This window comes from Mya arenaria, chromosome 13, assembly GCF_026914265.1.
Source record: "Mya arenaria isolate MELC-2E11 chromosome 13, ASM2691426v1".
NCBI classification, from domain to species: domain Eukaryota; kingdom Metazoa; phylum Mollusca; class Bivalvia; order Myida; family Myidae; genus Mya; species Mya arenaria.
This window is the reverse complement of record NC_069134.1, coordinates 52,733,649-52,760,890: the sequence shown is the minus strand read 5'-3', so window position 1 is coordinate 52,760,890 and position 27,242 is coordinate 52,733,649. Positions and strand designations below refer to the sequence as shown.

The following is a 27,242-nucleotide window of genomic DNA, read 5'->3' as shown; positions in this document are numbered from 1 at the left end:
GTGAAACTTACTCGAGGAAACTATCCCACAGACACAGAGGTATGCGAACAAAAGCTCCATACCTAGAACAATAATGGTAATTCCACCGTTGTCACAATATCAACAGACGCGTGTTATCGTTCCAGTTCCCATTACCACAATGTGGAGCTATAGCTGCGCTGACATGGTTTTATTAGTTACACAGGGTGCGCATACTCGATGTTTGATATTTCCAATATATTCGCCTTTCGAGCCAATATAGGAGAGGGGCATTCCGTTGGATTGTGTGTTAAAATCAAGGTATATTTTTAATTATTACTGGGCGGTATCAAGGTGTGATAACCTCAATTATTTATATTCGCACATAGGTCCAGCAAGTGATTCTTTGGTAATAAATCTGGCTGCAACGGATTGCATTCAGGTCAGAAACTTTTTGTTGTAGACCAGTGGTTGAAGTAAAGAGAAAAATGCAAAAAGTAAATTTGAGTGGCTCGAAAGGTATCGAAATAGCTTTTGCTTAGCATTGCATTTTCATTAGATATTTCCAAATTTATGTTGTTTTTACTAAATGTTTGTCATGAATTTATAGGAGATGTTATGGAAATAGTTTAAATCGTTTTACCAATTCATTGACAACATTTTTATAGTTTTAATTTCAAACAACATGTATCATGAATAAATTTCAAATTTATATAGGATATTGTGAGAATTTTAAACAATACGGGCTGCATACTCAATTTCTTGCTTGCGGGACATTCCTTCTAAGTTGACCTGGAAACATATACTTAGAAGAAACGTCCTAATATATGTGGAAACAACGTTGTTGAACACTCTAGTGTCTGATAATGAATGGTTATATCCAGTTATCATTGTGGATAACCATAAATTTTAAACATATGATTGATTGTCAGCCATTTCATAATACAAATGTGACTACACAGATTAATCTTCGAAAAGTAGCATACAATTATTATTTCGGATGAGTGCTTAAACTCGCAGTTTATAAATTTTTGATTCTCCAAGTTTGCTTAAGTCTTGGTATTTCATTTCAGTGTTCAATACAAACTGCTCGTATTGTGTGCAAAGTCATTTTCCGGTTAATTTCTGTATTACGCAACGGTTAAGACTTCACATACAATCACGACCGGTGTTTTGCATGACTCCGATTAAAGCTGTATGATATCTAAATAGGAATAGACTTCCTTTGGATTTTAGATATAATTGCAATACACTGCATGTCGTTGATAATAACAAAACTGTTGCAGGAACTCTTAATGCGTGTATGACTCCTGTAAGATAGTGAGGTACATTTCATCTACGTAGGACCAATTTTGTATATATATTCAAACATTTACTACTAAACTTTCATAAACGCTCAGCACTAATGCATGTATTTACATGTACACATAGAACATTACGGAAAGTTGCTAGACTATTGCACCGGCTATGCAAAAGTATGTCAATGTTCTATTTCATAATTTATGTTAATACTACATAAAACAAGCTCAGTAGCCAAACGTTTAAACATAAACCCCCTTTTATTGCACAGGCACAGGCCAAAGACATAGAACACAGCGACCTTTCACAGAAAAACTGTTACAATCCATAAATATTTAAACGTTACATTCATCTGGCAAAGAAGAACAAAATAAACCATATTTTGTATAATTTCCCATTAAAAAGTCCAAGTATGTGCTGCTCTTTTTAAAGTAAATTCAACTTGAATGTACCGTTTTAAGAGAGAAAACTAAAATAGCGTAAACTAAATTATGTTCATTTCAATTGTTCCAGATTTGTTGTTAGAAGAAAAGACCCACATTCCTTGTTGCTTCCAATAAACTCACATCATACACAGTATCGAAGTGATAATAAATTAAAAATAACGTTTTCGAGAAAGTATTACAGGCATTTTTTATTTTGAACTCGTTTTTGAAAGATAATCCTTTTATGCAAGAGTTTGCTTCACTCAGATCTATGAAAGCAAGCATTTGTACAATTGAACAAGGTGATGCAAACTAACATAATATTTATGAATCAATATCTCTTCTCTTCTAGGATAATGTACGGTTTGACGTCTGTTTGAGATATGTGAACAATTTCCTTTCTTGTAAGTCAGTATAAATCAAATGAACCACAGAATCAATTACATTGCAAACTAACCAAGCAAGAAACTGTTCACAAGTAATCAACATTCTATACAATTGGCTGATTTCTAGTATTAAGAGCGATTGTTTAATAGCATTTCATACAATATCTGATAATCCCTGATCGATAAGTTCTGAGTATTCTATTTATTGAACAGTCTAAAATGAAACTCAATTTGATGTTGTTATTGGACAATACGAAATTACTCATATATAATTCATATTCACGATCAATAATCTTGCATAGCTTCGTTAAATCTGTTTGTTAAATTGAATGCTAACGAGAGTGATTAATATAATGTTGTAATAACTTGTTTCACAATCGTTGTAAAATAAATATGTTTAAACTAAATTGAATGCTTTGGAATCTGCATCAGTTAAATTGGTGTTAAATTGCACAAAGCTTGTTCATGAATAATACAATTAAAAATAAAGGGACAAACCCTGAAGTCAAATATTGTGAAGTGAATCATCGTTGGAGCCATTATCTGCTTGGGACAACATTGCATACTTATTTCAATATTTACTAAGAATGTTTCCTCTTTGTGTTTATCTTTAATGCAAATGAATTAAATCCGTTTTCCGTGAACGTGGTCACATAAATTCATAAACGAGCGGCTTGGGAAAACCTTTGTATAATTATCTTAACAATCAGTATTAATGTTTTCTCCCTGTGTATATTTTAATGGCACTGATATCAGTTTGTTTAGTTTAATAAAAAAAAAAAATATTTTGAAAAAAGTGTTTGCTTTGCTTCTACCCGTGGGACGCCCCTCACGCATAGTTTTAATCAATAATCACGTAGCTGTCATTTCTACTCCGGCTCGTGTAGAAAATATATTTAAAATGTTTTTATAGTTTACTCGTGTTTCAGCGCAGACAGTTAAGTGGAAATTCATCAATGAACTTTTCTTGATGCATGTATATTCCTACATAACAGTTAATGCACGATTGTGTTTTTAAATTATTCATGGCATGAATACATTACCAAATTACACCGTTCGCCATTTTCAGAATAAATATTTGAAAGGCCATATGCGTATGCAAAATAAACACGGATGGACATTGGATTGAAAACAGTTTTTGAAGTTTTAGAGTTTGTTTCATGATACATGAGTAATCAGTCATCACTCACTGTCAGAATCACTTGAAGACCATCGAGGGCTTATCATCAAAACAATATTGTCATCAGTTTGATTATTGTTATTTCTGCCCGTGTCTCCGGAATAGTGCCGATATACATCTCACATTAAATAGAGATGACTGATTAATATGGAATCATCTTACCCATTTTGTAATAATACTTTGAAAATTACAGGTCAAGTCCAGTAGTCAAAGAATATGATAGTTTCTTACTTCTTGCATTTTCTGGCAGAGCAAATCTCGATTTCTCTTCAACATAGTACGAATCAAAGAAAATTGAAAAGGCAATTTGATTGATAAAGACAAACATGACACAGCTGTCGTCCGAACGTTTTATCGGTTTGTATATTGTATAAAGAAATATAATAAGATGCATTTTGTTTTATCATATTTTATTGAGGTGTTGGAATTCGGTGTTCTTTAACTGATTTTGTAACGGTCGAATTTGTATCTATATTACAAAATTCTCAAGTGATGAGATCATTTCAGTGAAAGACTTGTAAAAAAACGGAAATTCTATCAAGATTTCTTTTATTACGGATTAACTAGCCCTGCTTCATTATCGCCAGTCCATAAAATCAGATTGAATTCGATCGTATTAATCACATGAAGTTCTTCTCCGGTGAAGTTAACCCCAAGAAGTATTTCCTTTAACGATCAGTTATAATTCTCACATTGACTGATATTAATATTTCGTGTCAAACAATTTTTGAGACGGGTGCTCCTGGCCTCAATAGCTCGAAATCTATTAGGCGTATCAAGCGTAAGCAAATTATAACATAAAGCCAAATGTCTTACTTATATACATTTTATCAAATAAATCAATACGTTTATCGTGAAATGCATAAAGATAATTTCCTTTTAAAATCCAAAATACTAAAGAATATTACTATTACACAATTGACATCAAAACACATATATATTGAACTAAACTTAATTCAGTTATAAATGACTCATGATGATTTAGAAATAAGGGCTTGAACACTTAAGTTCTTTCTTAAAACACAGTTGATTTGCATAAGAGCATCATTTACTAATAAAACTATAGTGATATTTAATAGTTCATAATAAATTAATAACAGTTGTGCAATTATTCTGAAATTCTACCAAAATGCATAATAAATTAAGCGGAAGGGTCGCGATCCGAAAATACACAATGGTCGTCTTTAAAGGCATAACAATTAAAACCAAAACCAAAATTAAATGGTCTGACGAATAAGAAAATCGTAACTGAACAATTAAAAAATCTATATATTCTTAATCTGAATGCTTGGACGGCGTTCGTCTTATCACAATTTAATAGGTTAAGTCTGATAGATCTTTGACTCAAGTCTGACCTTTCTTCCCAAGTACATTACGTCGTATTAAAGATTTAGAAAAGCTGAAGACATCAGGTAAACATAATGAGTTTGCTTGATGTCTCTCGGATTCTCCAGTTAATTGTCATTTAGAGACGTTTAAATAGCATTTATTGCGTCATGTTCCTGACATTGCTGATCTGCACTCTTGAGGATTAGTTTGAAATATTAGTAACTATATTGTTATTTAAGGCGGAACTTGATGATTTGATGTTTTATGTCTATTTTCCGTAGAGTTATTTTTATTTGTAGATTACGCAGTGGTTGTTACCAGCGAAGCTCACTACTATAATTTGAATTAGAGAATTTGGTAATGTAAAGCCGTTCTTTTGCAAGTGTAAAACATGTTTAAAATTGAACTTGAAAAAGTACACGCTATTGCTTTAAGGTGTTACCAAACAACTTTTATAAACGCGAAGTGTACTCGTATTTTGCAACACGCGGTTATGCGACACACGCAAATGCTTCCCGAAGATATTCGGCACACAGATAAGCTACTTTTTCGTCATTTATTTTAATTTAAGGAACATGTATTGCATGGAGACCTTCGGTAATATATTTTGGGTTAATAAAAAAGGTACCAAAACCTTCTACTGGTACCTTATGGCTTGTTCGATATAAACGAGTTTTCGTTTTGGGATATTTTGGACGATATCGAATCTATGAGTACATTTGTCACACACAAACAAGAATTTATACCTGTATGCGTCTGCAAAATATCTATTTGTCTTGATTTGCGTATCTTTATAAGACGGATGTCGACACCCCATATCCGATGTTTTGTATGTTTTCTCTTTTTATTGCTATACGGTCGTTAACTGCCCACATCTTGTTTGTCCTGAATTCTAGTCACACAACTGATTGATGTTATGTTGACTAGTTTCTTGACCTTAGACGCATATATTGCCATTAAAAAACGTGATTAATCTGAATGCGTGTGATATTCTTAAAAGCAACAAAGCAATTGTTATCTTACAAATGCAAGAAATAAAATACTAATGTATTTCAATATCTGAATGATCAAGTTTGTGTACATCCAATTGTATTAGGTCTACAAAAATGATCTTGAAAACAACGTCAAATTTGTAAATTTGATAAACATACCTAGTGTTTTATATAGTATATATGCACTGTGTTGTTTGTGGAGTTTTGTGCTGTTGTTCCATGTTTCTTGCTTGTGATTTTTTTTTTTTTGTGTGTTCTATGTCTTTGGCGTTGACCCTGTGCCATTTAAAACGGGGTTTATGTTTAAACATTTGGCTACTGAGCTTGTTTCTGTAGTTTTTTTCTGGAGAAACTACCGATCGCACACATCTGGCAATAGTGTGTCCTGGCCGCGAATCTCAATCTATTTCTTAATAGACATACATCTTATGTAAAGCAAAATACATTTCGACAACTATGGCGATATGAAATGCTATTTTTTTTGAGCTGTGCAGTCAATGTGTCTCTGTGTGTTTTCTAAATCTTGCTAATTAATATTAATTAATTGCTATAAAACGTCATGATAGCACGAACCTATTGGTGTTACCATATAGGCTGACGGAAATTAACAAAAGCGTATAAATTTCTTCACAATCTCTCATAATCATTACCATAAAGCTATGCTCTTTGTTTAAATTCTGCATTCTTATGGTAATTAGTATGTCTTAAGTGTCTTAGTCTTAATATGTTTTCTTTAAATATGCAGAATACTTTCACATTTATTCATAGATTTGTGATAAGATAAGTGTGCAAGAGAACATATATATAAATAGCAGTATGTTCTTTTATTCAATTTCTGAGGACCGATTGATTTCTTTGAATAAATGACGTCTTTAAACATCTTATAAATCAATTTAATCGGATCTTTTATTTAATGCAACTAAAAAACAGAAATGAGCTACCCGGCAGCTACAGTGATGACAATAATTTATGCAACTAAATATTCTGTTTATGTAAGCCATTATTGAACAGCACGGCAGTTTACCCATGCAATTGATTCTGTGTTTTTCTATTCGTTGGACTGCCTTTATATTTTATGAATGTCATTGTGTACAGTGTGTTTACATAAAATGCATTCGGTAAAGCTTAGTTTACTTTTGCCGTTCAAAAATCAATTCAGAAAAATCGTACGATCATGCTAGTCTCGATACAAATTGATTGCCAAAAGTGTATTATTGCTTAATAATAGACATAAATATTAGGATAACTATTGTTTCAGACGTCATTAGGCTTGCTTCAAGTGTTTGTCTGTAGGCTAGTGTTATGGCCATACAGAACAGCATATACCGTATACGAAAGAATATATTGTTGTATATATAGTATATTTTTGTACATTGCATTCAGTGAAATATGTAATTCTGGTGTGTTTTTGAGCTGAACTATTTATTTATTAATTGAAAGTAATATACTATTATGTCTCACAATATAATTAATAATGATTTATATCATTGTACATTTTTGCGTTTTATTTTTAAATAGTTTATTTTATTATACGGGTGTTCATATTGCATTATATGACTTGTACATGTGCATGTATTGAAATGTTTGATCATAGGTCACATTGGCCTACTTCATTTTTGTGTGAATCGATGACATTTATATGTTCATTCATTTAATGTAGATCGATTCTAACAAATAGAACAGCTAACAACAAGTAAGTTAGAGTCCCATTTTAACGATCTACAGAAAAATGAGCGGGATACCTCGGTCGCCGAATTGCTCTAGATCGCCCAAATTGAACTCTAACATAAACACACCTATTCAAAAACACACACACATCTGTCAAGAATACTGAATTTACTACAAGAGGCAACCTCTGTAGTTCCAATTTTTTATTAACAAACCGTTGAAATTTCTCAAGTGTAAGTACCATAGGCTGTGTTAACTTATCATAACTGTAATAGATTTTGAAATAAACAAACACAGTTAGTGGGGATATTATCTAATAGAATAACCTAATTACGAGATAATATTAATATAATAATAATAATATAAGATTTGGTCTCATAATTATGACCAAAATTCAAATTTATATTGTGACATGCATTTTTATGATGCGCACTAAAGTGATGGACTTTAAGCAAAGGGCAAACAATCATGTCCATACAAAAAATAGACGTGGAAAAAATGACTGAATTCGGCTAGTCCAAAGCGTTGCACTTAGTCCAAATTGCAAACCTATTTCTGAAAGACTTAAAGCGCATCATCTATAGTTACAAGATATTTTCAATATGTCTACCATTACTACTAAAATAATACGATAGTATCTCATGCTCTCACTATGCAAACAATTCATTATTTAGTGTGTTCTTCAAGCTGTATTGCTGAATGAGTCCTATCTTAAAAAATACGTAAACGTAATCTAGCTTTGCCAATCACATAAGGGAAGGAAATTTGTTTGATGTATTTCCCCCAGGAGACAATAACCAGATCATTATTGAAGGGAAATAAAGCAATGACATGGCAGTTAGTGCGTGTACCGTTTTCATTACAGATGTAGGTTATGTTGTACTTTATACTTCAGACTTTTACATTGGACCTCGTCAACAACACACACATATTAAAGAGCATGAAATATATCAACGTGTATGTGAAAAGTATCAGGCGAAAATAAAAATAAATCCAATAAATTAAAACATAAAACAAAACACACTAATGAACATCATAATATATTACGGTACATTATATGTTTAACAATTTATAATAGAGAGATAAAGAACTAGTTCTGTTTAATTTAATTCCGATATAAACAAAATTGGATTACTCTTTAAGAGACTCATAAACAAAAAACATCAATTTATCATTCCTTCGGGTGCTCATGCTTCACCAAGAAGAGAAGGTCACTGAAGCGTTACATCGTGAAAACAATAGTTTTGAGTAAGTATAATGCCGTAATGATAAGTATCATCACCGTTGAAACATAACAATCAAGAGAAACATAATGGATTACATAAAATAATAATATTCACTTGAATATCTAAGTATTGTGATAAAAGGGAGGATAAACGTTTAAAGCCGGATAGCACCTGAACCTCCCCTGGGTGAAAGGTGACGGACAAAGAACCTGGTCGACCACCATTTGACCGGGACTTAACCCTCTTTCAAGTCTTCTCTCGCTTGTGAAACGATTTAAGTATTATTCATCGTTATCATATAACATTATTATTTTATTATTTTTTAAATATGAGGAGTACGGAGGGTACTAAAATAATCTCTTTGCGTGTAAACCTCGTTCAACAATGTACGGGAAATGGTGTTGATTCAAGCCATGCAGCCAATAGGTGCGGGCAGACCTTTACAACCCCAACACTCTGTAAACATGTTTAATCTAAGTTAAACACCATACGGAATGCCTTTACAATGGGAATAATACATTAACTGTACGCAAAGTGTAAAATATTTATCACCATAAACAAATCAAAACACCCATTCCTTAACTTGTTGAATTTGGGCAATAACAAATTCGATTTTTGTATATTTGTGATACTTTCCTTCGTAAGGGTTTCTTTTTATGTTTTTTTTAAATAAAGTTTGATGCATTTAAGCATGTGTTTTATTTCAGATTGTTGACCATAAAAAATGGTTCGATAAGAGGGCTTCATTTCTTTGCAATCAGTTTGAGGCCTTTATCTCGTGCTTTTATTCATATATAACTCATCATGATGATTTCCGGGATGAAAACAAACTTAAGTTTAAAAGCGTTTAGAGGATAAACGCACGCACTGTCCGAGGCACTTTCTTACGGTATAATATTATAAGTAAAATATAATAGATTTGTACCACTGATAACAGACAAACGCGAATATACCTTATTTAACGGATTAAAAAAACATATCCCAGAAAGTGTTATTTTCAAAGTTTAAATACAAAAAGGTGAAACTTACTCGTGGAAACTATCCCACATGCACAGAGGTAAGCGAACAAAAGCTGCATACCCTCGCCTTCCTGTACCTGGAGCACTAATGCTAATGGCAGCATTGTCACAATATCAACAGATCGTGTGCTATAGTTCCAGTTCCCATTACCACAATGTGGAGCTATCGCTGCGCTCACATGCGTTTATCAGTTTAACAGAGGGCGAATACTCGATGTTTGATGTTTCCAATAGAAACGCCTTTCGAGGCAATATAGGAGACGTGCATTCCGTTGGAATGTTGTTGAAGTCCAGAACTTTTTAATTATTTCTGGGTGGTATCAAGGTGTAATTACCTCAATTATTCATATTCACACATAGGTCCCGCAAATCTTACACAACGGACTGTATTTATTTCTGAGACAATCTGTTTGGAGAGCAGCAGTTGAAGCGGAAAATGCTAAGCGAAAAAATGCAAAAAATAAATTTTTGTGGCTCTAAGAAAAGTCTAGAAATATATTTTGCTTAGCTTTGCATTTTCATTAGATATTTCCAGATTATTTTAGTTAAGTTTCATCATAATAAATTTAATTTACCTAGAGGTCGCAGGACTGTTTTATCATCACGTGATTTGTCTAGTTGCAAAATAGTTTTTTAAATATCCCTACGTGGTCATGTATGTACATTGTATCGATTATGTGCAGTGAATACTTTTTGAAATTCCCCTACTCGGAGGTTGACCTCATTTATGTGCATTGTATCCATTGGTTGCATGGAATTCTTTTATTGATATTTCCTACGCGGAGGTTGACCTCATTTCTGTAAATTGTATCCATTCGTTTCAGGGAGTACTTTTATAACTATACGGTGGTTAATTCTGTAGATTCTGCAGATTGTATTCATTAGAGTAGTGAATTCGAAAAGGATATTTCTACTGTTTTTCTCTTGCAATGCATTCATTATCAATTCCGTTTGTTGTTCTTTTGTCGGAAATGGCATTGGCGTCGCAAGCCTGCACAATCGCTTTGTCTGTGACAATGCTGGAAGAATACCATTCAAATATGAGATTGAGTGACTTGACTGCTCACGTCATGTTACGAGTTATCGATTTGATTTAAATCCTAATTAACTGCAAGTTATGATCCAAAAGAGAAATTTCCTTGAAAGCCTAGGGGTTGTACATTTAGATTTTTAGCAAGGTCTGCAAATGATTTATATATTATGCCCTATCATTCTTCCCTTCAATGAAATATATTGTTTTTGCACTTAATTGTATGTAGATGAGAAGTGAGTCTTAATACAGATTTTTGCCTGATTAAATTCCATAGAACGCTTTGAATATGACTATATTTTATAAAACGAATTATTCTTGAGAGATTGTTATTGGAAAAAGACAGTATTGTGAAAGTAGAACATTCGACGAAAAAGTCCTACTGATAGTCTTTCTGAAAATATTGGCCCGGATGTTTTTTATCCAAAACTATTATGGTGCACACTTTTAACTTTTGAACATAGAATCTGTGTGAGTCAAAGTAATGTGTTCTCACTTCGGGCTGTTCTCTTTTCTATAGAACGTTAAAATAACACCATTATATATATTTGGTTATAGTATACCAATCCTATAGATAAAGCTAATGCGGTTAGGTAAAATCGAAGGCGAGAATATTTTCAAAAACAGATTAAATTAAGTAGTGTTACTTCTTATACTATAGTGTTTGTATACCACGTGATATTTAACGTCATAAATACAACTAAACACAAATGCAATTTTTCTGATTTTTAATAAAACATAGCGCATTCTACGTCGCTTACAACGCCACATGATTATCTACCAGAATTTGATTGGTGATCTATTTTCTTCAAGCCCTTTCAAACACATGTTCTTAAAACAATATATCTAAAGTCTTGTCGATACATACGTACCCAAAACAAGTCAAGTACAATCATTTAAAGTTGAGCCGTATCTTAACAGAAGTGTTGCTGAGCAGTTTTAACATAAGAAGGCAACAATTCTGCATATGGCATCTTAGAATATAACAACAACACATTTCCGTCGTTTGCTTGAGCTTGCAATGAAACTGTGGTTACATTTAACGAATCATTGTCTGTCATTTAACATGGCTTATACTGCCATATAACAAAACAAGTATGTCATTAAACAAGCCTAAAGCTGCCATCAAACAAGCCAAATATGTCGTTTTATGATATCTGAATAGCAATCTTTGACTTCGCTTGGATTTTAAATATTTTATGCAGTACACTGTATTTCGTCGATAATAACATCTGCGGCAGGTACTGCTTATCTGCGTAGGACTTCTAAACTTTTTATCAAACCACAGTGAGGTACCTTCATCTACGTAGGCCTCTAATTGTTTATGTATCCATGTTCACATGCAACATTACGCAATGATGCTAAACTATTGCGACGGCCTTGCAAAGTTCTATCAATATTTCATTTCATTATAATTAGATTAATCTTACATGAATATTTTTTATTCAACAAAACAATTTAAATGTACAAACGAAACACTAATCCGTGTTGGTAATAAATCACAAAATATTTTTTTGTTATAATTTCCCATGAGAAATCAATCTTTGTTCAGGAATGAAACGGTCCCAATACTTCATCAGAATGATTAATATCAATGTTCACATCATATCATTATGCGTGTTTATTCTATATGTATTAAATTGATACATAATTACAAACACAATAAAACGTCTTTCATTAAGTTGTTAACTAATTAATAGATTTGAATAGAAGAGATGGATCAAACTAGTGTTTACCGAAAAATAGTGTACCATATTGAATAGTGATTTCTTTGATAACTGTTCATTTTCATATTTTAGATTGTAACTAAAACAATATCCAGCACAAAACAAGCATTTAATCCATTACAACGCAGGCTTTATCTCTTTCATTAAACTCTGGTCAACAAAGCTTCTTATGCCACTGCAAACAATTTTGCAGGTGCCCTCTCGTTATGTTTTGACAGAAAGGAATGAAAACAAAACCACTTAAGCTCTTACTTGTTCGTTATATATTGTCCTTTCATGTATGAAACGAAATATGAAATAATATATAATGGTAATCTGGTTTGTTTTTATGAGCCTTTATAGGCGTAATATTGCTAAACCCAATCGGAATGAATTGGCCATAAATTGCGACAAAACAATTTGTACGTGAACGATTTGACATATTAAAACACGTAAAGTAATCCGTTTAACAGTTTATTATATTACGTCACAATAACGAGGGAAATAATCACTACATAGTTAAAACGTTAAATCGCTTTTTAACGTAAAATTGAAAGGCTAGTGCTAACAACGCAGTAAACATGTCATAATTAATAAATAAAAGTGTTTGTGGACTCCTGACACTATACAAACGATAACATGATAACAATTTTCAATGTTTATATTTATATATCCGAATCGAAAAAAATCGCCACTGCCAAACGGCAGTTCATTTAAGGAAACAAGGTTGAGGAGTAAATATTTATCTGTGGGCCAATGCCAATTGGGAAGTTATGTTCGTTACTATTATGTATATCTATTCGGATGATCTTACCAAAGATATTTTCATAGAGCAGTCTACTCAAAGTATAGTTCCATCATGGCTTTCTTGCTAAAGTAGTGTCAGTAGTAAATACCATATATACTCCGTGTTTGCATTTTTATGTCGGCCACTGACAATCCATAATGTTCAATTTAGGTATTTATTAATTGTTCAAAGATTGGGACTAAAATACAAAATAAGGAAGTGACCGATTTGACAATTTACGGAAAATACAGGGAAAATTACCCCTGTAGATATCGAAAATTGAACTCGAACATAAACTTGTCTGTCGTTTCAACAAAGAAAACTTCTGAAAAGGCATAAACTAAAGAAATTTGTTTAAGTTATTCCAGTTCTGTTTTCGAAATAAATGTTACGTTATTCTGAACATGTTTTGTTTACAGAGAACACTTGTAAGGCTGATTTTGCTTAACTGAGATCTATTGGCGCAAATATCAGAACAATTAAACAAGGTGTTGCACATCAACATAATATTTTATAAGGAATCAGTTACTGTATCTGCTAGGATAATGTATGACTTCGACGTCTTTTTGAGGGATGCGAACAATTTGCTTATTTTGTTGTCATTCTAATCGAATGAAGCTACAACATGATCATTGGCCAATTGTGTAAAACGGATTAATTCTTTTGTTTGGTTAAAGTCAACCAAACCATTTAATGATTGGTTAATTTGTATCGATAAAATTCCAACGATATTCTGTGGACAACTAATCAACGTTTCATACAATCAGAGGAATTGTTTATACTGGCATTTCATACAATAGTTGATATTCCCTGGTCGCTATGTTCTGTGTATTTCATTTCATAATAAATACATACTGTAACTCGATAGGCTGTACTCGTTCAAGTCATTATCCCTGTTTATTTGAAAGGTACCTAAACAGTCAACTTTAAATCTGAGATAGCTTTGTTAAATCATTCTGTTCGTTAAATGTGAATGGTGGTTTGAAATATTCATTAGTTGATTTGGCATTGAATTGCACAAAGCTTCTACATGAGTAATATAACGAAAAATACAAGAACAAGCCCAGAAGTTGAAAATTTGTGAAGCATCGTTGAAGCTATCAGCTTTAATTTTAAATTTAATTTATTTTTTCGACATGTTTTTATATTTTTTCATATTAATATTGAGACAACAATCGCATAATTATCTCACGATTTGGTATGAACTTTTCTCTCTTTGTATAACATTTATAAAACTAATATTAGTATGTTGTCTGTGAAAATGAACACTTATCAGTAAGTATGAACTTTTCTTCTCTGTGAATATCTTCAGTGGCATTACCAGGACGGCTCAGAACCCACTCGGTACCCACTTTGAATGTAATCACTTAATAATATGATTCCACAACTTTCACAAGGCAACATTAAAGATCCAAAATGGAATCCACGGACATAGTTGGATTTGGATAGTTCATTCGTTGAAATTAAGAAATGATAACAACAACAAAAACAACAACAAAACCATCACCATAAATAACAAAAAGGTGCAACATGTCCTCTTGAAAGTTTCTCAATACCGTACTACCTGATAGCAAAATCCAATTAACACAATTACATGTATAGCGTATGTTCACTTCAACCAAAACAATCCTAATAAGCATTCAAATGTTAATATGCTCGCTTCAATATTGACACATTCCATGTTACATACAATTCATCAAAAGCGTATGTGTAGCATGGTGCAATGAATATGGAAGCTGACTGCAAATCTAGCGGACACAGGATTTGATACATGCTGCCGACGAAATATTTATTGTTGTTTTTTCTTAATTATTCAAAATGTCACTTACTGCATATTCAAAACAAACACTTACACTTGGGAGCTTGAGGTTATATACTCGCAATATCTGTCATCAATTTTGAGGTATATTTATTTAAATATTTTTTTAATTATTCAAATATTAATATGTATCTTAATGTGACAATCATTTTTGCAACTTTTGACTTTTCATCAGAACACTTTTGTCATCAATTTCATTGCTATTTATTCCCGTGTTTCCTGAATAGTGCAAATATAAAAATGTTAAAATAAATAGCGATGACTGATAAATGTGGAACCATCTTAAAGCCTTTGTAATACTGCTATTAAAACAACACGGACAAGCCTAGCAGTCAAATAATCAAATATAAAACCGCTTCAGAAGCACAAGCTAAGGGCAACCCATCTTTTACACAATTACTAAAGTGTCCTCTTTAGCTGCTTAAAATGTACCGGTAATTATATAACTATGATCTATTGGGTATTACATAACTGATGGTAATTATATTTTACAAAGAAATTGCACTTTAAATCTCCTTTGGGATACATTAAAAAAGCGTCTAGAAACAGAAAGCGTGTGATAGTTTCTTAGTTCTTGCATTTTCTGGCAAATAAAATCTAGATTTCTCTTTAATATAGTACGAAAAAAGGTAAGTTAAAATGGCAAACTGGTTGTTAATCAAAAAGTTGACACAGCTGTCGTCCAAACTTATTATCGGTCGCTATAAAAAATATAAAATAAGATGCATTTGGTTTAAACATATTATATTGATCAAATACGGTTTCATTTCCCATATCCAGAATTGTAACGGTATATTAAATAAACTAATAAAGTTGCTATCTAAGTATCTATCTTCATTACACTTGACATTAACGGCAATCAGTATAAAGAAAAAAAACACTTACAGACTCATAAGACAGCATATAACTAGCCAAAAAAAACTGTGAATTTAATGAAAAATTTGGAAAATTTATGTTGAAGAGATTGAGACTTCTTTCAGTAGAATATTATAAAATAAGTTGATAGCATATGGAAGAGAAAGGTCAAAAAGAGAATCAAGGTGGAACAAGCGTAGGCTACTTTCGCGTATTTTGTAATTTATGAACACTAATTGCAAGGAAACCTTCGATAATATGTCGTGGATTAATACCAGAAAGAACCAAAACCTTCTACCAGTACATTATGACATTAAACTTACGATATCAACGATTATTGTATTTAATTATTCTGTCTTTTAGACGCTGGTGAACCTATCAGTACAATTTCCATAACCAAGTTTGACTTTAGATCTCTACGCGACTGCCGAATACCCATTTGTCTTGATTTGCGTATGTTTATAAGACAGATATCGGCACCCCACTTCCTATGATTCTTTTTTTAAGTGCTTCACGGTCGTAAAATTCCCCTTTCTTGGCCCATGTTGTAGGAGTTCTTGAGAAAGTAAGTCTAATAATGATTGCTTCTCCTTTTATGGGGTTTGTCCTGAATTCTAGCAAGACAACTGATTGATGTTCGGTTGAATAGTTTGTTGACCGTAGACGCGTATATTGAAATAACAAATCAAATAACGTGATAAGTTTGTGTGTTTGTGATAAATATGAAAGCAGCAATAACGAACAGAAATGTCTTCAATCTTACAAATACAAAATATAAAATGTCTAGCCTTTCAATATCTTAATGAGCATGTAAGTGCATATTCCCCCAATTTTCTTACGTCTTCCTAATAAAATTGTGAAAAAACTTTGTTATTCGGGGAGGAATGACCAAGAGCGGACATCTTGCGATTTTATGTCAAGGTCTCAAATCTCGAAGGGTAACTTTTATTTATCTTAAGTAACCATAATAAGACTGTATCTCTTGATACAAACCAATCATCAGAAGATGTATATCTTCAAACAAACGTGTATGCAATAGTACATACTCGGCTCCTAATGAAGCTTTAGTCTTTGTGGCTCAAACCTCAAACTTTATTACGTTCAATGAATGACAGTTATAAATATTTTAACATCTACAAAATTAATTTAATCGAATGTCCTATTTAATGCAAATGAAAAACTTAAATGAGCCAGCTACATCGGTTGCAATGATTAATGCAACATAATATTATGTTTGTGAGAGCCATTAATGAACAGCACGGCAGCTATATTGATGCAATTGATTCTGAGGTTTTCTATTTGTTTGACTGCTTTTACACTTAATTATGTCATTGTGTTTTGGCTGTTTACTTTTTATGCGGATGGAAAACGTTTGGTAGCGTTTGTCATGCGATATAATTAACTAATATTGAGATTACTATTTTTTCAGATTTCCTTAGACTTGCGTCATATGATTTGTATTATATGTATTAACATGTTTGCAGTACGGGTCATATTGACCTAATTTAAACATATATGTTGTTGTTTACTGAATATTGAAATCAGATCTATGTTACCGCATTAAGCTTATCTTGCCTCTACCGAGCTACCGAGACATGCCATTTAAAAATTACCCTTACCATGATCTTGGTAAATGCTATCTATGCTACCGTTGTAAGACTATGTTGGTTTGCTTTCTTTTATAATGTTTGTTGGTTGTAATTATATGTCCAGCATCCAATGACGTTTACCATGGTCTTGTTAGATGGAACATTACTTAAAAGCTTGCCGCAAACAAATAAGTACACACGAACTACACTCGGACGAAAATGCATGGTAAAACACAATAGTTGATATAAATAAACCTATACACTTATAAGGCCTTGGAACTGTCATGCATTGCAAACAGAAAATGACTAAACCGATTTAAAGTAGTCATTCAACCTTATGTGTAACATGTATTTGCTACCACATGCTTAATACTGTTGAGTTTGGGCATACAGTCAAACAATAGAACGCATAAGAGGTTGATAGGAATGATCTTTTTTAAAAATCGACTTGTCCAAAGTGCATCCTTTTAACCAAATTAGAAAACTTCTTCTGAAAAAGTTCAAAACATCGATCATAAAAAGAGTTGATATTACTTTCTGAAATAACTACTGACATACTTCGGTAGTAATTCATACTCTCGGAATGTAAACGCTGAATTATTTAGTAAATACTAAGCTAATTAGAACTGCTATTACCACAATGTAAGACTGCGTACGTACGAAGTAATATAGCATTGCCAATGAGTGGAAATATTTTGCCATGGACCTATAAATAAGATAATTCTTGAAGCGAAAAAATGTATTGTGTGAACACGTATCTTTCAAATATATCTGCTCAGCTTTTGTAATGACACATCACAATTGTTCTCTTAGCGTTGATTTTAAATAGTGATGAGTTGAACTTGCTTTACTATAGCCAAAGTGTGTGGCTTCGTGAGGGGTAGTATTAGCATGGGAATGCCATTATATAGTTACCTTAACATAAATCTTGGACTTTTCCTGATTGCTGAAATCATTTACATTAATTAATTATCAGAGTTACTCAATAATTGATTACATAATCCTATCAACAGTTAATTTTAGAATAGGCAAAACAATATCCATGAACATTATCTTACAACAAACCATTTTACTCTTTGGTGTTCGAATTTCATTAATTTTGCATTATTAAGTATTTTTAATTACTTTGATGACGTTACGTTCGTATGGTGAGCTTTTTTGAGGCTTAAAGTAAGATTTTGAAATGTTGATAAATGTTGGGACAAGTGTGGGCTAATGGCCGTACAATTTAAGACTCCAGTGAAACCTTGTGTTTTCATAAACCGTTTCAAGACTGCTTTGTACTTTGTTTGTTTCACTGCCTTCTGTTCTTCGTTTGTGGCCGTTGACTTGTACTGTAAATACTTCGTTGGGGAGTTAAGGAAGAAATGTGAGGTTTTGGACTATATAAACTAGTTTAAGCCCTCAGTTTTCAGTTGAACTGGTTTTTACTGACTGTTCCAATGCAGTAATTCCAACACTTATCGATAAAGCTATATTGATGCATGTGTGGTCCGTTAAAAGTGTTTGAATTTGTGAATGTGGTGTTTATACGTGTGTGACTCTAGTTCAATGTCGTTTGATCCCTTGCCTGGTGCCTCCAAACATGGCTTATTTTTAATCTTAGACTACTGGGCTTCACCCTGTATTTAGCATTGTTTTATTGTATTCAACCTAGCTTTTTCAGTAACTGAGGTCCAAGGCAGATTGCGCCTTGTAACCGTTTTTTTGTTTGAAGAACGTGGATATTAAATTCAAGAGGTTATATATAATTGTGCAAACATATGCAAACATCAGCATGATTGAAAATACACTTTGTTAAAGCGTATATCCATTCGAGGTTATATTGCCGCAGTCCATCTGTTTAAACAGGATAGTGATTACATTCAACGCTACTGAGTTGCCCTATAGTTCCCAATGTTTATTAACAAAACGCGGAAAATTCTCCATTGGCAAGACAATAAACTCTGCTAATTTGCCATAACTGTAATATATTTTAAAAGAAGCAGACACAGTTCGTGTGAGGTATTATCTAATAGTACCTCCTAATTACGAGATAATATCTCATGATTATTACGAACTACCACGTAATGATGAGTTAGTATTTCCTAATTAGAACTTACTAACTAAAGGCTAGTGAGGCCTTAGCATCTCGAAATAAGGAGACAATTTATCTCATTATCATAGACATTGTAAAAACGGTTCGCAATTTCAAAGTGGGAGCAATGCTGTGCTTGGAAAAGTTTTGTACGTTCATACAAATGAATACAAACCCAAAATTACTGGACAATATGAGCGAAATGAAGCAGCGAAGTGAATTATATATAATGAGACTGAACTTACCAAAGGAAATCGAAGGGTAAAAGAGATCGTTTTAAACTTAATTATAAGGGAAAGAAGTCCCCGTTAGATCACTTTTGTCTTTTAACTGTAGTATCTACTATTTATAGAACGAGAACACAGAAATTTTTTCACAATTATTATGATCAATTTTACTTCTAGGTTCTCAACCACACAATTCGTCGCTGGGACGACTGGGGGCCGATCAGACAGATGGCGACCACATGTCCGGACATTGGACCTGGGGAAATACTACTGTTGGTGTTTTCACATATTTGTTTACTTCCTTATTACAATGGGAACATATTGCGTACAGTTCTCTTTTGTTTGTAAGCTTAAATGAATATGGATATAGATCGCCAAATAATCAAGCCAAGGGGATATTATCGCATTGCGTTACCGTTGTGAGAACAAGTCATCCGTTCTCATTTGTACACATAATACCACACATGTCACAAGACAAAAGCTACGATATGTATTTCCTGGTTTACCGACACGCAATGAAGCTGAACCAAGAAAGAATTCGAAACACACAATCAGAGTGGCTCTGAATACGAGAAAATAAACAAGATATCCGGGGCAATCTTTTTGATAATTCGGCTCACGGGACATTTAATGTTCCCTTGAATATAAAATGCCATAATAGCACGAGCTTATTTGGTTTTCCGTTTTAAGCAAACTGGAAACTACAACTATTCAACTTGTTTATCGGATTAAAAAAAAAAACAGGAATATTTTTAACCCGGGGTATTATATATTATTATAGTATGTTCCAGACTCACATATTTGCACTGTAGTGTTAAATTGTATTTAGTTGTCTATGTTTGAATGGACCGTTGGCCTATAGAAAACATAAAAGGTATGTTTGTATGTTCGTTGCACTGAGTCGGAGGTTGACTAAATTAGTTTTAGTCCTCTTAAAACCTTAGTGAGCTCCTGTTAAACTGACCGTTCCAAGGCGGTAACCACAATTTGGGACAAGAGTACGGTTTGGTACTAATCCACTAGATAGACCCATCAACTAGTTTAAGCCCCTGCTGTACTCCTTTTTAACTGACCGCTCCAATCCCAAAATTTACTAATTGAGAAAGATTGTTGTATTTGTAGTGCAACATACATACTGGTCAATCTCTAGTATAGAGCTTGAATCCTTAAATGCAATAACAAGTAACAGATTTATTTTTGTTTTTGAAAGAACGACGTCTCTACTCAACATTTGTATAGTTAATAAATCAATTTCAAACGGATGTGCTATTAATGCAGTTGAAGATTCTGTTTGATTGAAGCCATTAATTAAAAGTACGGCAACTACATTGTTGACACTGATATTGAGACACTCCATTCATTAGACTGCACTGACACGTGTTAAGAACTTTGTGTAGTGTGTGTTTACATAAAGTACATTAAAAACTCTAGTTCGCTTATGTCGTTCAGTTGGAACTCGTGGCAATCGTACGAACAAGCCTTCGACAAAGCTTTTTTTTAGCAATAATGCCGTAATGTGTTTGTCTTGCTCTATAATGCTGGTTTGTTGTAAATAAAAAACTAAAGAAACCAAGACATTTCAAATAACCAATGACCTTAACAACAACCGAGCAATGTCCAGAAGCGAACAACCCTGACATCTACCGAGAATTGTCCAGTAGCGAATAATTATTACAGTCGCCGAGACATGTCAGTAGCCAAAAGCCCTTACAGCTACCGAGACATTACCAGTAGCCAAAGGCCCTTACAGCTACCGAGACATTACCAGTAGCCAAAAGCCCTTACAGCTACCGAGACATTACCAGTAGCCAAAAGCCCTTACAGCTACCGAGACGTTACCAGTAGCCAAAAGCCCTTACAGCTACCGAGACATTACCAGTAGTCAAAAGCCCTTACGGCTACCGAGACATTACCAGTAGCCAAAAGCCCTTACAGCTACCGAGACGTTACCAGTAGCCAAAAGCCCTTACAGCTACCGAGACATTACCAGTAGCCAAAAGCCCTTACAGCTACCGAGACATTACCAGTAGCCAAAAACCCTTACAGTCAACTAGACATTTTCAATGACCTATTGCTACAGCTACCGAAATATTTTCAGTATCCAATAACACTAACATCGACATATTTTAGTGAACAATAACCCGTTCAAAGACCTGTAGAATAACACAAATTTACAATTAATTACCAAAACGACAATATTTAACACAAATGGTTTATCTGAAGAAAAAAAATCAAAACATTTGGTGATACCGTATTGGGCTGTCATCGATGAGAAATTAACTTTGACAGAAAATGGTTTCTGAACACTCATTTGAGTTCATATTGCGACATGGATGTTTAATGGTGCACTCTTTAGCGATGTAATCGAAGCTTAAAGGCAAACAATGATGTCGATACTAAAATATAGACGTCGAAAGGAAATGTCGTAATTCGTAGGCTATACTGCAAACCTATTACTGAAAGAGATAAAGTGCATGATCAAACATAACAAGAGATGTTTAAATTTGTAGCATTACCACTGAATTAGTACTAAAGTAATTTTGCTCTAACTATGTAAGGTCTTCGAATTGTAATGCTGAATGTGGCATATCTTACAAAACAAAACGTAAAAACAATCTATCTTTGCCAATCGCACGAAGTGAATGACATTTATCCGATTAATTTTCCTTGGAGACAATAACCAGATCGTTCTTGAAAGAAAAACACAACAATGGCATGACAGTTATTGCGTGTAACGTTTTCATTACTGATGTAGGTTATGTTTTACTTCAGATTTCCGACTTGTACATTGGACATTGTCAACAACATACACACTATAGAAATATATCAACGTGTGCGTAATTAGTATTAGATGAAAACACACATACAATAAAGTAAAACATAAAACAAAGCTAAACACGAAATGAACATCATTAAAATGATCATAAAAATCAATATATTACGTAACATTATATGTTTGACAATTTATATCAGTGAGATGGTGAACTAGTTCTGTTAATTCCATCCAGATATACATAATATTTGATCATTCTTTAAGAGACTTCTTAACAAAAAGCATGTTTTGTCAGTTAAATTGTATTGTTGGTTATTCCAATAATAATTACTTACACATATTTCAGAAACACCAAATACATTGAATGGGCACAGCTAGAATCGGCATAAGCGGATTTCTGTTTCAAGAACAGGAACTCATATTATATAATCCATATAAGGTCACCAAACAATAAGCAATGTGTACTGTTGACAAAGTACGAAGCGTCCTTTACGGCTCCTATACAACAGACAAGCACAACAATATTCGTTTATCGCTTCTGGACCTCATGCACTAGGTGGAACCGAGTTGGTGTTGAATATCAGTAGTTTGATAGCAGGTCCCTTTATTTATTACCTACTCGAAGCCGCTACCATACTCGCTGATGCCTGAAATGAAACCGGTTGCGGTTTCATGATTCATGGCTATCTTTTTTTCAATTTTTTTTATATAAAAGCTGTCAAATTGCAATGCAACGTTTCAACAGGGCAGACGTTAGTCATTTAATTCTATAAACATAAGTGTTGCCTTAATTAATGAATTTTAAACCCCTTTTTTTAAAAGTAGCTAAACGCAAATGTTTCTATAAATCTAATAAAATATTTACTAAAGAAACACTTCTGATAACGTAACTAAACTTAAACGAAAATTACAAAATAAAGCGATACGAAATAAATTCATATTAAGTTTAACTCCAAACGTAATGCCCAGGTCTTTCTTTAGAATGGAAATATTACACAAACTGTATGCACTAGTACCATTCATATAAAAATAGAATCGTAGCAAAGGATCAAACCTCCCATTTTCAGCTTGTTATTTAGGTGGAATTCGGCCGATTTAGTAATTGATTTTTGGATATTTCTGATACTCGATATATTTAAATCGTATCTAAATCGTAAAGGTTTATTTTTATTATTTTTTAAAACATTTCGATGCATGTAAACATTAAGGGAAATGGAAATATAACGAGTTTTAGTTGAAAGTGATTAGGATCAAAATGAATATGTTCAACAAAAAGCCTACACAAGTTTGCAATTAAGTTGATACCCTAATCTAATGCTTTTATCCATATATAATCCATCATGATTTAGTGCTTGATGAACATATATTGAAGTTTAAAAGTGTTTTGAGGATAAACGCACGCTCTATCCAGTTCACTTTCTTACGAATATTATTGATATGATAAGTGAAATATTATACTTTGGTACAACTGCTAACACACAAACGCGAATTTATACTATTGAATAAATTTAAATAACGTTAACCTGAAACACAAAATATCATTTTTAAATTTAAATACCGAATGGTGGAACTTACTTGTGTAAACTATCCCACAGGCACAGAGATAAGCGAACAAAAGCTCCATACCCGGCGATATCCTAGCCTTGTTGTACCTGGAACACTAATGCCAAAGCCACCGCTGTCACAAAATTAACCGACTGAGTTCTATAATTCCAGTACCCATTATCGCAATGTGGAGCTATCGCTGCGCTGACATGGGTTTATTAGTTACACAGAGTGCGCATACTCAATGTTTGAAGTTTCCAATATAAACACCTTTCATTGCGATAAAGGAGACGGGCATTCCGTTGGAATGTTTGTTGAGGTTCAGATATAATTTTTTTTAATTAATACTTGGCGGTATCAATGTGTGATAACCTCAATTGTTCATATTCGCACAATGGTCCAGCAAATCGTAAACAACTAATTGTATATATTTCTGATTTAGTATGTTTGGAGACCAGCGGTTGAAGTTAAAGGGGAAAATGCTAAGCGGAAGAAAATGCAAAGGTATTATTTAGTGGCTCATAAGGTCTCCAAATATCTTTCGCTGAGCTTTGCATTTTCATTAGATATTTCCAAATCAGTAAACAAATCTAACTGGTTGTCATGAATTTATAAGAAATGTTAGGGGAACATTTTAAAGCGTTTAACCAATCGATTGCCAATTCTTCTAATTTTCGATTTAGATCCTGTGTTATAATTTTAAATGCAAATATCATATATCATAATTTAATTTCAACCTTAGGGGGGAAAAATAAACATATATTAAGATATTTTAGTTTTATCATAATCAATATAATTTACATGGGATCGAATTACTTTTTATCATCATGAAATTTGATTGAATGCAGTAAATACTGTTGATATCTCTACGTGGAGATTGAACTTATTCCTGTAAATTGTATCCATTAGTTGCAGGGAGTGCTTTATAAATATCCCTACACAGAGCGTGACCTCATTTCTGTAAATTGTATTCGTTAGTTGCAGGGAGTGCTTTATAAATATCCCTACACAGAGTCTGACCTCATTTCTGTAAATTGTATTCGTTAGTTGCAGGGAGTGCTTTATAAATATCCCTACACAGAGAGTGACCTCATTTCTGTAAATTGTATTCGTTAGTTGCATGGAGTGTTTTATAAATATCCCTACACAGAGCGTGACCTCATTTATGTAAATTGTATTCGTTAGTTGCATGGAGTGCTTTATAAATATCCCTACACAGAGTCTGACCTCATTTCTGTAAATTGTATTCGTTAGTTGCAGGGAGTGCTTTATAAATATGCCTACACAGAGTCTGACCTCATTCCTGTAAATTGTATTCGTTAGTTGCAGGGAGTGCTTTATAAATATCCCTACACAGAGTCTGACCTCATTTCTGTAAATTGTATTCGTTAGTTGCAGGAAGTGCTTTATAAATATCACTACACAGAGTCTGACCTCATTCCTGTAAATTGTATTCGTTAGTTGCAGGGAGTGCTTTATAAATATCCCTACACAGAGTCTGACCTCATTTCTATAAATTGTATTCGTAAGTTGCAGGGAGTACTTTATAAATATCCCTACACAGAGCGTGACCTCATTTCTGTAAATTGTACTCGTTAGTTGCAGGGAGTGCTTTATAAATATCCCTACACAGAGTCTGACTTCATTTCTGTAAATTGTATTCATTAGTTGCAGGGAGTGCTTTATAAATATCCCTACACAGAACGTGACCTCATTTCTGTAAATTGTATTCATTAGTTGTAGGGAGTGCTTTATAAATATCCCTACACAGAGCATGACCTCATTCCTGTAAATTGTATTTGTTAGTTGCAGGGAGTGCTTTATAAATATCACTACACAGAGCGTGACCTCATTTCTGTAAATTGTATTCATTAGTTGCAGGGAGTGCTTTATAAATATCCCTACACAGAGCGTGACCTCATTTCTGTAAATTGTATTCGTTAGTAGCAGGGAGTGCTTTATAAATATACCTACACAGAGTCTGACCTCATTTCTGTAAATTGTATTCGTTAGTTGCAGGGAGTGCTTTATAAATATCCCTACACAGAGTCTGACCTCATTTCTGTAAATTGTATTCGTTAGTTGCAGGGAGTGCTTTATAAATATCCCTACACAGAGCGTGACCTCATTTCTGTAAATTGTATTCGTTAGTTGCAGGGAGTGCTTTATAAATATCCCTACAGAGAGTCTGACCTCATTTCTGTAAATTGTATTCATTAATTGCAGAAATTGCTTTATAAATATCCCTACACAGAGCGTGACCTCATTTCTGTAAATTGTATTCATTAGTTGTAGGGAGTGCTTTATAAATATCCCTACACAGAGCGTGACCTCATTTCTGTAAATTGTATTCGTTAGTTGCAGGGAGTGCTTTATAAATATCCCTACACAGAGCGTGACCTCATTTCTGTAAATTGTATTCGTTAGTTGCAGGGAGTGCTTTATAAATATCCCTACACAGAGCGTGACCTCATTTCTGTAAATTGTATTCGTTAGTTGCAGGGAGTGCTTTATAAATATCCCTACACAGAGAGTGACCTCATTTCTGTAAATTGTATTCATTAGTTGCAGGGAGTGCTTTATAAATATCCCTACACAGAGTCTGACCTCATTTCTGTAAAATGTATCCATTAATTGCAGGGAGTGCTTTATAAATATCCCTACACAGAGCGTGACCTAATTCCTGTAAATTGTATTCGTTAGTTGCAGGGAGTGCTTTATAAATATCCCTACACAGAGCGTGACCTCATTTCTGTAAATTGTATCCATTAGTTGCAGGGAGTGCTTTATAAATATCCCTACACAGAGCGTGGCCTCATTTCTGTCAATTGTATTCGTTAGTTGTAGGGAGTGTTTTATAAATATCCCTACACAGATCGTGACCTCATTTCTGTAAATTGTATTCGTTAGTTGCAGGGAGTGCTTTATAAATATCCCTACACAGAGCGTGACCTCATTTCTGTAAATTGTATCCATAAGTTGCAGGGAGTGCTTTACAAATATCCCTACGCAGAGCGTGACCTCATTTCTGTAAATTGTATTCGTTAGTTGCAGCACAGAGCGTGACCTCATTTCTGTAAATTTCATTCGTTAGTTGCAGGGAGTGCTTTATAAATATCCCTACACAGAGTCTGACCTCATTTCTGTAAATTGTATTCGTTAGTTGCAGGGAGTGCTTTATAAATATCCCTACACAGAGTCTGACCTCATTTCTGTAAATTGTATTCGTTAGTTGCAGGGAGTGCTTTATAAATACCCCTACACAGAGTCTGACCTCATTTCTGTAAATTGTATTCGTTAGTTGCAGGAAGTGCTTTATTAATATCCCTCCACAGAGTCTGACCTCATTTCT

At 33.4% G+C, this 27,242-nt stretch overlaps 1 protein-coding gene across 4 annotated transcripts in view; it reads right to left on the bottom strand.

The window, feature by feature from the left end:
• LOC128214750 (uncharacterized) overlaps positions 1-24,067 on the bottom strand; it is a 35,854-nt gene extending 11,787 nt beyond the window's left edge. Inside the window, exon 1 of one of the 4 annotated variants that reach the window (XM_052921381.1) lies at positions 23,921-24,067. In XM_052921381.1, coding sequence (XP_052777341.1) covers positions 23,921-23,969 — 49 coding nt within the window. In that variant the 5' untranslated portion in view covers positions 23,970-24,067. Of the gene's footprint in view, positions 1-11; positions 153-9,492; positions 9,650-22,680; positions 22,835-23,920 lie in introns of those variants that run through there. The other 3 variants (XM_052921383.1, XM_052921380.1, XM_052921382.1) reach the window with 3 other exon arrangements.
• Between the last annotated feature and the right edge of the window lie 3,175 nt (positions 24,068-27,242).